Source organism: Lutra lutra, chromosome X (genome assembly GCF_902655055.1).
Source record: "Lutra lutra chromosome X, mLutLut1.2, whole genome shotgun sequence".
Classification (NCBI taxonomy): Eukaryota; Metazoa; Chordata; class Mammalia; order Carnivora; family Mustelidae; genus Lutra; species Lutra lutra.
The window spans coordinates 15,331,466-15,345,477 of record NC_062296.1 but is presented as its reverse complement, the minus strand read 5'-3'; the positions used below and the strand labels follow the sequence as shown (position 1 = coordinate 15,345,477).

At 46.4% G+C, this 14,012-nt stretch overlaps 1 protein-coding gene across 9 annotated transcripts in view; it reads right to left on the bottom strand.

Moving 5' to 3' along the window:
- The window catches only part of ARHGEF6 (Rac/Cdc42 guanine nucleotide exchange factor 6), a 98,645-nt gene that overhangs the window by 8,338 nt on the left and 76,295 nt on the right, over window positions 1-14,012 (bottom strand). For 4 of the 9 annotated variants that reach the window (XM_047715549.1, XM_047715553.1, XM_047715555.1 and 1 more), the window contains 8 exons: window positions 13,570-13,708; window positions 10,627-10,686; window positions 8,472-8,618; window positions 5,391-5,477; window positions 4,525-4,603; window positions 3,599-3,741; window positions 2,570-2,707; window positions 1,057-1,077 (listed from right to left, as the gene is read on the bottom strand). In XM_047715549.1, the coding sequence (XP_047571505.1) occupies window positions 1,057-1,077; window positions 2,570-2,707; window positions 3,599-3,741; window positions 4,525-4,603; window positions 5,391-5,477; window positions 8,472-8,618; window positions 10,627-10,686; window positions 13,570-13,708 (814 nt within the window). Of the gene's footprint in view, window positions 1-461; window positions 980-1,020; window positions 1,078-2,569; window positions 2,708-3,598; window positions 3,742-4,524; window positions 4,604-5,390; window positions 5,478-8,471; window positions 8,619-10,626; window positions 10,687-13,569; window positions 13,709-14,012 lie in introns of those variants that run through there. The other 5 variants (XM_047715554.1, XM_047715547.1, XM_047715548.1 and 2 more) reach the window with 5 other exon arrangements.

Sequence of the window (14,012 nt, the reverse complement as noted above, 5' to 3'; positions counted from 1 at the left end):
GTGTCAATCCTAGGGAAATAACCGTATTCTTAACTTGGTTTAGGGTCCTCACTGATACAGTTTTAAGGGAATTGAATAACAACTATAGTACACACTGCTTTTCAAAGAGCTTCAAAGTGGTATAAATACATTTTCCCTAGCAACAGTCCCCCAAAGAAGAATATTAATTTCCATTTGTCAGATGGGAAAATCAAGGCAGAGGGACTGAATACTTTCCCTGAAGTCGGAGAGAAGAGCCAAATGAGGGCTCTCTGCATAAATAACTCAGGGTTGGCAGTCACAGGTGCAGACCCAAGCTTAGATATACATATCTAAAGCCATAGGTTTTTTTAAAGATTTTTATTTATTTATTTGACAGACAGAGATCACAAGTAGGCAGAGAGGCAGGCAGAGAAAGAAAGGAGGGAGCAGGCTGCACGCTTGAGAAGAGAGCCCGATGCGGGGCCCGATCCCAGGACCCTGGGATCATGACCTGAGCCGAAGGCAGAGGCTTTAACCCACTGAGCCACCCAGGCGCCCCTAAAGTCATATTTTTAATTAGGAGATGACAGAGCCACGAATTATTGAGTTTGCCTTTGCCATCTGAATAACCAGTGCCCGTAACCAAGTAAATGGATTAGAATGGTGACCATTCTTCTCCCAATCTCCCATGCAATGCATCTATGTGATGTGTGGATAATAATTAGTACCTTAAAATATATGGAACAAAGAATTTAATTTTTTCCACTTAGCCACAGTGACCCACTTAGGCTTGAAAACAGATAGCCATGGAAAACTCGCAGGTGACAAAAATAACAGGAAAAAGAGCATTAAAACACATACACGCACACAAGGAAAACAGGCCTTTTTAGGGAGTCTAAGACGTCATTTTCAAACGTATTTCCCAAGAGCCTGCTTTTTTGAAGAAAGTACTTACATGTCAGATTTGCATCTTCATATTTTAGCCACCAATCAGAACAAGGGACAAAACAAGCATAAAGGAAAGCTTCATTCATCAAAGGTTACGGCACAGCATTATAACGTCACTGTAAGCCAAAGATATCCTTCTACCCTTACCTTTAAGATATAAGACATCCTCTAAAGTGAATATGTAAAGAAAGAGAAGATGAGCGTGAGAAGTCGATGGTATAATGACCAAATCCATTTATCAACAATTCTAAAACAATATTTGAAATGTTAGTGTCATCATCAGTTACACAGAGACTATCATCACGTTTCCCACATTAGTCTCAGATGCAAATATCACCATGCAAAAAGCCCAAGGAATACAGTTCCGTGCAGAGTAACAAATACTGAAAGTAACCGAAATACACACTACATAGTAAGGACATATTAATAACTCTCTTCTCCCAGTGGAAACGACATGATCATGCCTTAGGATTAGTTCTGGGAAGGATTAAGTCAACTTAACCCTTCAAGGCTCACCTGCACTTGAACTTAGTGACTGACAATTACAAAATAGCCATCGTTAAAAAGGGGACCCACGTAACTATGAAGTGGCCCTCCTGGTTCATGTAATCGGAGAAGAAAACGGGATGCTTGCGGGTATCATGGGCCAAATTCCAAAGCAAACCTGTGGGACTGTTTCCTGGCCCAATTCTGAACAGAGGTAGGTAATAAGGATTTAGCTTTCTCCTGTCGTGCCCAGTTGAAATGATCAAAAGATCCTCCAGTGTCCAAAGATTGTTTTATTTTTACTGCACTCAGAGTTGGAGGCAACAATTAATCAAAATAGCAGCACGGTGTTTGAGATGGAGACAAACTTAAAATTGAGCTGAATCTGTGTCACGCATCGAAACACACGTTCGATATAGAAATATATGCTGTCTTCGCCCCCTAATTCCAAGACGCACCTCATAACCCTCACAGACTTAAACCTTCACTCGGTAAGACCTGGGTAAAGAACAATTCCTAATAAACGAGGCTCTTTACTGAAAGCTGGAATGATGAGAAACAGCTTAGGGGGAAAAAGTAATAAAAAACACTGTGGATGGAAAAAGTAATAGTCCACACGTCCACAGAGGGCACTGACTGACACTTCCTGACTGCAACTTTCAGGAAAACATAGAACCTTGAAGTCCCCACACTACCCAAATATCCAATGCCCTCTAAGGTTATTGCCTAGAAGCTTCTGCTTAAAGGACATTCTTTTCAATGAATTCTTTTCCCCTCCCAACTGCAGCAAAAAGTCCAGCCCCTCATAGTTCAGACCCAGGGCCTGGTCCCGTAGGACTTTCCTGGTTTGGCTTAACAGATCAGAATAATCCCAAATGCAGAACTGGGTCTGCTTGGGTGGAAATTCAAGTCCAGTGAAGCGGCCCTTGTGTATACACGTCGGACCACGAGAGAGGTGAACCAGAGGCACTCTGGGAGGGGACCCAGGAACTCAGGCAGTGCACACAAACCCTGCGGATAGCTGATAAATAAGAAATCCCTGAGTCTGACAATTCCCAAGTGATGGACGTGTATGCCATAGCATAAATTCTAGCACATTCCCACAGAACTCTTTGTAATGAGCTAGGAAATGAGCTTGTCAGAAGCATTTTATACCATAAGTAGCAAGAATTACCTCTTTATAACCTAGTGCTGCTGACGGTCTAAGTGGAGGCGCAGGTCGCAGACAACTTAAACTCCACGGCTTTATAATCTGAGGAGGTTCCAGGGGTCCTCGGGGCTGTCCAGTAGAGCTAAAAGACTGGGAAAATGTCTGATGAGATGTTGGCAATCTGCCATCTGAACCCGACCTTGGGCCAACATGGCGAGAGAACAGCGACAGTGTCATTGGATCAGCAAAGCCAGCCACAGGAAGGAAAAGGTGGGAAAACAAAAGCGTCCCGTTTGAGAACTGGCACTTTCCAGTCCAGCTTATGGGGGTCTCTGAGCAACAGCACCCCACTGACTCAACATCCTATGATCCTGTCTTCCCTCTCTCTGCTGAAATTTCACTCAAGCCAGGGGTGGCCTTCCTTTAGAAGAGAGGAAAGCGGAGTTAACCTCGAATGGGTTCAGTCACCGAAATAGGTTATTTCACCGGAACAACTGAAGACGAACATCAGCAAAGCAAAGAAACTAGCTGGCGACTGACAAAGCCAAGATTTGAACTCAGGTCCCATGCCAAAGCCCTCGTTCTTCCCACCGCAACACGCAGTGCTCGAGACTGGAGTTTTGGCATGGCCGGTATGAGTGTTAACAGAGAACACGGCAATCTTCGCTCTCACTTAACAAGTACGGTAAAATCTCATCGATTCCAATTCCAGGAAGTCCAAATTCATGATAACTCAGAAGAAGCAATGCTGGAAGTTTACCCTTGAAGGTGACCTAGTGAATATGGTGGCATAAATGAGATTTGGAGGGGGTGGGGAGACCCTTAGGACCATCAAACAGAAGTGCACACCTCTAGGTACACCTCTGTCTTAACCTGGATGGACCCTTGTCCAAAACCAGCCATTGGAATTCATGAGGTTTTATTGTACTTCGAAACCTACAGACATAGATGAGCCGAAGTCTTAGGGCATGCTTGCTACTTCTCATAAGTCCTCTACAGGGAGGTCTGACGAGAGCCTCAACAACCCCCAGACAGCACAAGTGGGCCACTTACGGAATGGGCGCTGCAAGATGACGATGACGTTTTAGATAACGAGCTGCAGGAGGCGGGTCCCCGGATGAGTCTGCACAGCTGCTCCAGCCACTCCTGGAAGTCCTGACTGCTGTTGCAGTGGATGACAATTCTCTCTATGTTACCTGCGTCATCCGACGGGGAGCATTTGGAAACGAGAGGTGAGAAGCCTGAGCTCGCCTCCTCCATAAACAGACTCAACACAGCTAAGACTCGCACCTAGAGAATAACCCTGTGGAAACTTCTATGTCAGGAGGAACAGTTCATGAGGTCAGGAAATTAAGTATCTGTATCTGATTTCTAACACTGTCCCTGACTTCTACTGCTTACAGAATCGGAGGAAAGGAGTGTTAAACTTCAAACAAACTCACAGGGCAAAAATTGAAGGCCAGGGCCCATCTCAGCCCGCCGTGAGAATTCTGGACTGCCTCACCGAACTATTCAAAGTTGAAACGGGACCAACATCTAATCTCAGGCTCCCTCCTGGGGAAGAAGAGGGTGAGGCCTGGGGCCATTATCCCAGTGTCAGCCACTGTGCCAAGTCCATACAGAAAAAATACCACTGTCACATGGAAATCACACAGGCCTGGCAAAAAAGGCACCACTGGCCAAAAGGTCAGGCTTGGCATTTTCCTCAGTTTGTGCTTTTATGTCCGTCCATTTTGTTATTTCTGAGTTCTAACAAGCAGCTCTTCTGAAAGAAGAGATTGAAACTAATGGCAAAGCCGAGGTTTCCAAATGACCAGGAGACTGTGTTCCATCGCTGGGCCCTAATTATACTCTGCCTTGCCCAGGTAAAACTCACCCAGAGGCTTATCACAGAAAATAATGACATTAATTTACTCAAATTCCATTTCGTCCCAAAAAGGATTTCAAGTAGCTACTTGAAAAAAGAGAAAATTACCTACCTGTGATTTCAAATGTGTTGTCATTCCCTTCGATTTCATCTAATCTAGTCACCACCATTCCCGCTACTGGTATTTTTCCCTATCAAGAAAAGAACATTCCCATTAAGTCTGTGGTTATATGCATCTCTGCTTATGTCTATTAGATTTTTGTGACCCTCTCAAGAATCACTGCTGAATGACAGCTGGACAGATTTCTCTGTCCTGTCAATAGATAGTATATTTCCCTGCTTTCAGTTTTCATTAGACCAGGATGCAAGGGGGAAATGTGGGTTGTGTTTTGCTAAAACGCCCTAAACCATACGGTGGGGATTTACAAACAGCTCACTTTTTTTTCTGACACATTTGCAGGAGAATCCGTCAACAAAGTAAGATTCCAAAAAAAAAAAAAAAGTCCAATTTTATGAAAATTAGTAATTGCTACAACAGATAAAACAGGCAACCGTAATCACGGCCCTCCATATTTGGGGAGCAGGTTGAAGGAAGTTTAACTTCCTAAGGAGTTTCACGACTTGTACCTCAGAACCCCGAATCCGCTTTATAGTTTCTCAACAGTAATGATATGAGACGAGCCCATGAAACTTTGCTGCGCATTTATCTGGTTGCACACTTCAGAGTTCTTTTTAAACATGCATAGGTTATGCTCATAACCAGAGCAGTGGACATTGCAGATAAACTCATTACAGCAATATAAAGGTTTCTGATCTAAGGAACATCTGATCTTATAAGCTGTTTAATTACAACAAAGGGTCAGAACATTCTGTGTTCTCTGGCTGGACCTTTTTACGCCACAGTAGAAATATTGCATCTGGATGGAAACCTGTTTTCACTCTGGATCGTGCTATGTGTTTTATATGAGATCTACTAACCTGGTAGATAAAGCCACTCATCCGAGGACTTGCCGATAACATTATCACGACACTGGAGAATAACAGAAGGTACCGCTCCTCTTTTTCCTAAAGTGAAATGAAACGCGCTAAGCGGAGAACAGAAGTTGGACATTTTATTTGTTAAGAATTTCAGGAGTCCCTACTGTGTAACACAGAGCTTGTGGGAGGCAATGAAACACGAACGGTGACCTTTTAAAAAAGATACCCAACCTCAAGGCACCAAACTAGGTGGATTTTGGGGCGCCGGGGTGGCTCAGTGGGTTAAAGCCTCTGCCTTCAGCTCCGGTCATGATCCCAAGGTCCTGGGATCGAGCCTCACATCAAGCTCTCTGCTCAGCATGGGGCCTGCTTCCCCCCACCCACCCTCCTCTCTCTCTGCCTGCCTCTCTGCCTACTTGTGATCTCTGTCTGTCGAATAAATAAATAAAATCTTTAAAAAAAAAAAAACTAGGTGGATTTTGCTTTGAAAGGAGTACAAACCCTTGGTGTATCTCTCTTCTGCCTCTACGTAACAGTGAGATACGAAAAACCATGCTGGTTTCCCGAGTATACACACCTGAGTTGTCACGTAGTTCATGCCAAGGCACGAGGCTCTGGGGTCACAAAATGAAAACGATTTTACTTTGAAAAGGAGCAAAACAGGAGGGGCTTCCAGGTGACAGGAAGTTTCCTATGCTCTAGCACGGTCTTAAATTCTTATTCATAAAATTACTTTTAACCGGTAAGAACAAGAGAACTATCATACCCATGTAACGTGAAAAAGTAAATACTTTCTGAAAACAGTACAAAACGAAATTTCACACAGGAGGGCTTCTCCGAACCCCTTTAAACAGAGAGGCGATTAGCAGGTGCAAAAACACCAGCCGTGTTAGCGCTAATGATCCTTATGCCTCTCTCCATCTCCTTATGCCTCTCTCCATCTCCTTCCTTGCACTTGAGAAGGGCAGTCCTTCGAGGCTCACTCTTCTAGTAAGTTCTCTGCAGCCTCTCACATCTTTCTATTGCCTGGTTTCCTTCTATAGACACTTCATTTCTTCCTTCTCCTTCTAGCAGCCTCTCCTGCTTAGCTAGTTTCTTCCCTTTTGCCTTTACCATCCGCCCACCTCCCATCCTGCAGGGCTTTCACGGGCCCCCGAGGCTCCTTCTTCATCACACAGGCCCGCCTCGTGCTATTCACAGACGCTGTGGTTTTTACGACCGAGGGTCTGGGCCAACCCCGTGTGGACCAAGTCTACGGGCGCCATTTTCCCCCACAGCGTTTGCTCACTTCGTGTCTCCGTCACGTTCTGGTAATTCTTGCCACATTTTGAGCTTGTTCTGGTGATCAATGGTCAGGACACACAGAAGGCTCTGAGGATGATTAGGCCTTCTGTAGCCACAGAGTGTTTCTGATGAAGCTACAGGCTGTGTTTAGACATGACCCCGCTGCACACTTAATAAACTACAGGACGGCGTAAAGGCAACTTTCACACACACCGAGGGACTGGCACCTTGATGTGACTCACTTCCCTGAACTGCCGGCTTCGTGGCGGGGCTCTGGAAGCGGACCTCCAGCACCTCCCAGGTACGCCAGGGCCCCGTGCCTCGACATTCTCTTGCCAAATTACTTGCTGCCTTATTTTTCTCCCCATTGATTCCTCCCTGACTGGGGCCCCACTGCCCTCTCGAAGTCATCAATAACCGCCTTCTGGCAAAATCCATTGGCTTCTTCTTGGTCTCCGCACTCCTTGACCTCTGAACTCAGCAGGCTGACCGCTTTCCACCGCCCTTCCCTCCCGGGGTTTCCATGACAACACAGTCCCCCAGTCCCCTCTGGCCGGCCCTCCCTCCTCTCTTCAACCTAGAGGCTCATCCCAAAGGTGTGAAAGACTAACAGTTGGACTCCCGGTCCCATCAGCCCTCCCCAGGGGATCTGCGTCTTGAATGAGATTGCTTGTTAACCCCCAGTCATGAATCTCTGACAGAGACCTGTCAGGGGCTATAGGGACATGTTTTGGGACAGGAACGGCAATTCTAACACCCGATAAATCATACCAGGTGACACAAACAACCTTCCTCCTCTACTCTGCCCCCTTCCTAAAAGACGTAATCCATCTTCAGCCTCCCGTGCTTCTCTCTGGGTGTTTGCTTCCTAGGAAGGCGCATCTGTCAGGGACATCCAAGTCTCTGCCTCCGGCTCCGCCCGCCCACCCACCGTCCTCTGCTGCTGTAACAGCCGCCTACAAGACCACCCCCGCCGGGGGACCTATGGCTGGTTACCTGCAGGTGAACGCGTCTAAGAGGACATCTGTCATCTGCAGCCCACGGGTCACTGCTCCCTCTCCACCTGCCCTCCTAACCGGGGCCCAGATCGGCTCCCTGCAGTTTCACTTTCCCTGCCACCGCCTTCACGGGGTGGACCGGGGTCCTTCTCACTTCGCAGCCCAGCTGCTCCTTCTGTGGCTAGCCCCCTCCCCTCAGGATTAAGTATCATCGACACCCCCTTCGTGGCATTTCTATCCAACTTGACCCTCTAGCAGCCCCCCCCCGCCCCCGCGGCCCACTGGGTGGACCTGCATGGCTACTACCCGACGCCTGGGGCTCTCAAAAGCCGACTCTCATCTTGCTCCATCTCCTTCCTTCTCCCAGCACACCCCCTCTGCTGCTGACCTACCTGGGCACAAGGCCACGCTCCTGTTCTCTCCTGAGCCAAAAACAGCCTCTCCCTATGGGATCCTCGCCTTTTCTCTTCATGGCCCCCCTCCTCCGGTCCTAGCTCCGTAAGGTCTGCTCGCTCTCTCCCTCGTCTGAACGTCTGTGGAATGCACCGTGAAGACCACACGCCCTGCGCTGACCCCCTGGGTCTGGTCCCTAGCTGCAGCGCCCACCCACCTGTTTCCAAGACATTCCTTAAAGGTAGGGATCATCACACCTTCTCTCCCCCTACCAGAGTGCCGGGCAAGGAAGAACTGCTCAGTTTCTTGGAACGTTCAAGCACTTGACCTTGATGGAAGGCCAAATCAAAGGGGAAAAGAAAAAGGAAAGATGGAAGCAAGGGCACTGGGGTTTGAAATGTCTTACCTCGCATGTTCCATACTGCACCATTACTTGTGACATAAACAGCACATTTCCCAAGGTTTTAATATTCTCTCCTTCCCAGGCCTGGATAGGCTCAGAAAGTATCTGCAACTCCAGCTGTTTTCTCTTTCTTAGATCTTGGCACTGCCCCTACGGAACCAAAGGAGAACACAATGGAACAGGAATTGCCACGAAACAGACCAAAATCCAGACCAAAGTGGGAGGAAGCTTTGGACTTTCAGATTTCCACCGAGTCCCTATTCCTCAGCTGGACAGAAAGATCCACTATCCTAACTCTCTAACCAAATGTTTTGTGAGGAAGAGCTACTTTTGCCAAAAGATGAAGATAGTGTGGTAGCAGGAACCAATAAATAAATAAATTTAATAAATAAATTTATTTCGTGTACGAGCGATCTCATTTACTGTGGCACAGCCCTATACTTTAGGGACTAGCGGGAGATTGGGGCGGGGGAAACATACTAAGTTAATTTTCATTCCTAAGAGAACTGTGAAAAAGAGATACAACTGAATTTTACACATACAAACTGGAAATACAAGCCAGGAAACAATATGTGGGATATGAATACGTGTGAAGTTATTTCTTAGAGTATCATTCCAAGTTGAATATGATAATGAGCATATGGTTAGTTATGTTACTGTTTCCAAATAAATGTCATCGTTTTTTGGGGTGTGTTTTCTATAAAATCTCCGCTGTCCCTTTCAGCTACGTGGAAACTGGAAGACATCGGTTCACTCTGCACACATTTCTGAAGCATCTATACTGGGGAAATGGTCAGAAAGAAAGAGTATTCGTTCAAAAAGGAATGTTACATTCGCTTTACATAGGACAAAATAAAGGGGACACAAAGATTAGTAAATGCCAAGGGTTTCAGTGGGCTGTTCAATTCGGTTGAGTCATGTAACTGTTTTCGACCTGTGACAACAGCAATTTTTAAAAATATATTTTTAAAAGATTTTTTATTTGTTTATTTGACACAGAGAGAGAGACAGCAAGAAAGCAAACACAAGCAGGGGGAGTGGAAGAGGGAGAAGCAGGCTTCCCGCTGAGCAGGGAGCCCGATGTGGGGCTCGATCCCAGGACCCCAGGATTGTGACCTGAGCCCCCAAGGCAGACGCTTAAGAGTGAGCCCCCCAGGCATCCCGACAATAGCAATTTTAACCTAATACCTTATTCTGGTTTTCGACTTGCTGTTTACCTGTGGACACGCCAGGCACTGATCTTTCAACAGCAATAAAAATGAGGCGACGGTGAATGTCGCATCACAAGCTTATAGCAAGAATCCTAACTAACCACGGATCCCAACCACTTGGAATGCCACGGAAATGTCTAAAGCTCAACTTGGGGTGCCTGGGTGGCACAGTTGGTTAAGCATCCAGCTCTGGGTTTTGGCTCAGGTCATGATCTCGGGGTCGTGAGATCGAGTCCTGCATCTGGCTTCATGCTCAGCACAGTCTGCTTGAGGTTCTCTCTCGTCTTCCCTCTGCCCCTCCCGTCTGTGCTCGCTCACTCTCAAACAAATAAAAAGATCTTTAAAAAAATGAAGTTAAACCCAATCAATCGCCCAGTAAACTCTATCTCTTCTCCTAAAATGCCACCAAGTGGTTTTACATCAGTGGGTTCAAGGAGACATTAACCATCAGGCTCAAGATGTAAGATTACAGGTAGCTTTGATAGCAATCTCTTTAAAGCAACTGGATCTTAGTAGGTTTTCTCCTTTTAGATTTGATGCAGGATTTCTTTTTCATATGCAAAGAATAAACTCACACCTTTTGGCATAGATAGATGAATCCAGTACTGACACCGATCAGCGAATGACAAGCTACACAGACATAAGGTGAACGACATGGGGGTAAAGACAAAGAGACAAAAGGAAACCCCCCACCTACACAGTAATGCTTAATGTGGCAGAGACTTCAAATGTGAGCTCTTTATGCCCTCAGCCTGGCAACCTTTCATAGGTAAGCATGATTTTTTGGAAGACAAAATTAAATGAAGCAATCACTGCGATACTGTCGCTGAAGCTTATGGTTTCCACTCTACAGACCCTTGCATGAGGAAAGAAACGTTCCGCCCAAGTCACTTTTTTAGGAACAAAGCATACAAAATGGAGAATGAGAATGTGAGAGCATCACCTACCATGAGTGTTTTGAAGGCTATGATTGCTTTCAGAATATCCTGGTGATCCGGATGCGTGTCCTAGTAAAGGAATACATTGTAAAATCAGTATTAAAGGAGAACAGATCAGCCGTGGTCAGGGGTCAGGGGTGGCAGGAGGGTGTGGCCGCCGGGAGACAGGAAATCTGAGGGGATGATGGAACCGTCCTGTATCTCCATCGTGGCAATGGTAACAGGAATCTACACGTGTGATAAAAGCCAAAGGAAGGAAGTCCATTTTACTGGAGGCTAATTTAAATATCACTTGAGCACTTGGCATCTCAGTGCCTCCAATGACCAGGTGACCAAGAAACAAAGACAGCTGATGGCACATCATGGACTTGGCAACGACATCGTCCATGTGGTTCTGGAGACTTTAGATAATAACTAATCAGCAGTTGGGCGCAGGGGAGGCATCATCAGGCCATGTTGTTAATACATGGTAAGAGGTGGGAACCGAGTGGCGGGTAGAGAAAAATCAATCCCATCTCACTTCCTAAAATGCCGTCACTTTCCCTCAGCAGGCTCAACATGGCAGGTGGGATCAAAATGCCAGGTTCTGTACCACTGTGCTATCTATGGTCCGCAGTCCCGTGGTTCTTAACGACCCTGGCAAGTGGGCAGGTTCAAGAACGGCTTTGAGGGGACGCCTGGGTGGCTCAGTTGGTTAAGCAGCTGCCTTCGGCTCAGGTCATGATCCCAGCGTCCTGGGATCGAGTCCCACATCGGGCTCCTCGCTCATCAGGGAGCCTGCTTCTCCCTCTGCCTCTGCCTGCCATTCTGTCTGCCTGTGCTTGCTCTCTCTCCCTCTCTCTCTCTCTGACAAATAAATAAATAAATAAAATTTAAAAATAAAAAAAAAAAAAAAAAAAAAAAAGAACGGCTTTGAGGACTGCTCCTGAAGGGAAAGGGGAGATTTCTGGGGAGGCTGCAGACCCGACGTGGGGCCAGATGTCTACCTAACCTCTGGGATTCAGCTGGGATAATGGAAGGACAAAATGTGCTGCTCCACCGGCCTTCAGTAAGAAAACACAGAGCCGACAGCTCCAGGTCCGGAGAGAGCATCTCACCGGATGGCGAGCCGGTGCTGAGGCTGCGGGTTAGCTGATGGTGGGAAACAGCGGCCAAAGGCAGATGACCAGCAGCAAATGGAGGCAGGCGTGTGGACGGGCTCCAATTCAAGGAAGCCCAAGACAGAGGACCCAGGCAGTGGGCGGGGGGGTGGGGGCACCCGGGGATTCTTCGCCTCAAACTGAGGGTGCATTAGTACTCCAGCATTGAGCTGTAACAGAAACGGAGGCCACTGGTTTCTGGATTTTTGCGATAAGCAAGGAGGGGCAAACCTCAAACGGTCCGGCAAACTGGTTTAGCTTTTGGAAAGGCATCCAGAGGTCAACACCTTCCCAAGCCCTAACTGAAATTTCATTCCGGCAGGCTTTACTCACTAGGTCCCCACTGCCTCTAGCTTTCCGGCAGGTCAAATAACCTGAGAATGTGGTTTTGCTCAGAGTGCGTGCTTTCAATCCTTACAAATGCTGACAAGACCGGCAGCGTGCAACCTCTCTCTTTAAAGATAATCAAACCCTTTAAAACCTCAAAACCTTCCCCCAGACACAGGAAGAGCAACTAGGTAGGGTAAATGCAGCCTCCCTCAGAGAGCCCTCCTCTCCCACCCACACCTCAAACACCCATGCTCGATGGCGTGAGGATGATTCTAGAAGCTATCCCTGTTGCTTGGTTTTTAATGAAAGGATCTGGCCTCTTGCTGAAACAGTATTCCATGATCGGGCCTCACTGCAAATCTTAATATTTAGAAAAGATTATAGCTATGCCACAGCTGTTGCCAATCAACTCTTAAGTTGATAAACACGAATGTGAGGGAACGTTGATGCTGGTCTATGGATACACAGACAGATAAACTAATCCTGGACCCATTTATGAATCTTTAAGGAAATTCCAGAATGTTCCAGCATAATCCAGAGTCAGAAAGCTCAATGATCGAGATATTTATCCCTGTCTATAGTGAAAGTGGTATTTATATTTTCTGGTGTTTTGCTTTGTTTATCTCCCCAGATCAGGTGGTTCATATACCAGAACAGCAGACGATCTTGGTCAATTTTGACTGAACCACCATCTACAGAGGAGGAAAACCTAAGTCAACTTGAGAGAAGCAGTAGCACCGAGGCTGGGAGGGAGAATGATTGTGAACATTTAGTAGGGAAGGACAGGGACCTTTCAGTTGCAAGATGAATAAATTCTGGGGATCTAACATGCAGCACAGTGGTTCTAGTCTATAGTGCTGTATTGTACTTGAAATTCACTGATAGTATATCTGAAGTGTTCTCATCATAAAAAAAATTAATGACTCCGTAAGGTCATGGAGGTGCAAATTAACTTGCTCATGATAATTATCTCATAATCTCTACATATATTAAGCCATCCCACTGTACACTTTAAAAAACCACATTGTATGGGGCACCTGGGTGGCTCGGTGGGTTCATCCTCTGCCTTCAGCTCAGGTCATGATCCCAGGGTCCTGGGATCGAGCCCCGCATCGGGCTCTCTGCTCAACAGGGAGCCTGCTTCCCTCTCTCTCTGCCTGCCTCTCTGCCTACTTGTGATCTCTCTCTCTGTCAAATAAATAAATAAAATTAAATTTAAAAAAAAAACCACATTGTACAACCTACACATACACGGTTTTTATTTATACCCGAATAAAGGTGGAAAAAATAAAGAAGTAAAAGTAAGAAAACCTTTGGAGTTATTTCGCTGCATTAAGGGGGAAGCTAGAAGCCCAGCAGGAGGAAAGACTGGATCAAGTAAAATGGGAAACCAAGGCTTTTCCTGAATTCCTCAGTGAGGTTAGGCAGGAGGGAGACTGGCTACTTCCTTCAGAGCAGAGGCCCATAACTTGCCTTCCCTTACCTCCATGTGCCGTTCCAACTCCTGCAAGAGAGTAACGTACTTTTCCAGTCGCATGAACGGTTTGCTGAGGCTGGTCGTTAAAATGAGGATCCCTGGGCTGGATGCACCTTGACTTTCCATGAACTGTTCCAGATCATCACTAGCAAAAGAATGACCATGGTCTCGTTAACTGCTTCATGTCCCAAGTACAGAATTAGCAACCAAACACTATTTTCCTGTGTTTCGCACAATGTAAAACCAAAGAGAAATCAGTTTCATTAATCCAAATGTTGTCCGATTCACCTCAACTCCATTCAGTAAAACTTTACTCAGCCTAGCACTGGGGCTCCTGCCGTGAGCCACTCTGCTCACCCAACAATCACTTACTAACAGCTCTGAAGTAACAGGGATACCCTGGGAGGATGGAGTGCCCTGGACCTGGAGTCATAAATCAGGGCTGGTGA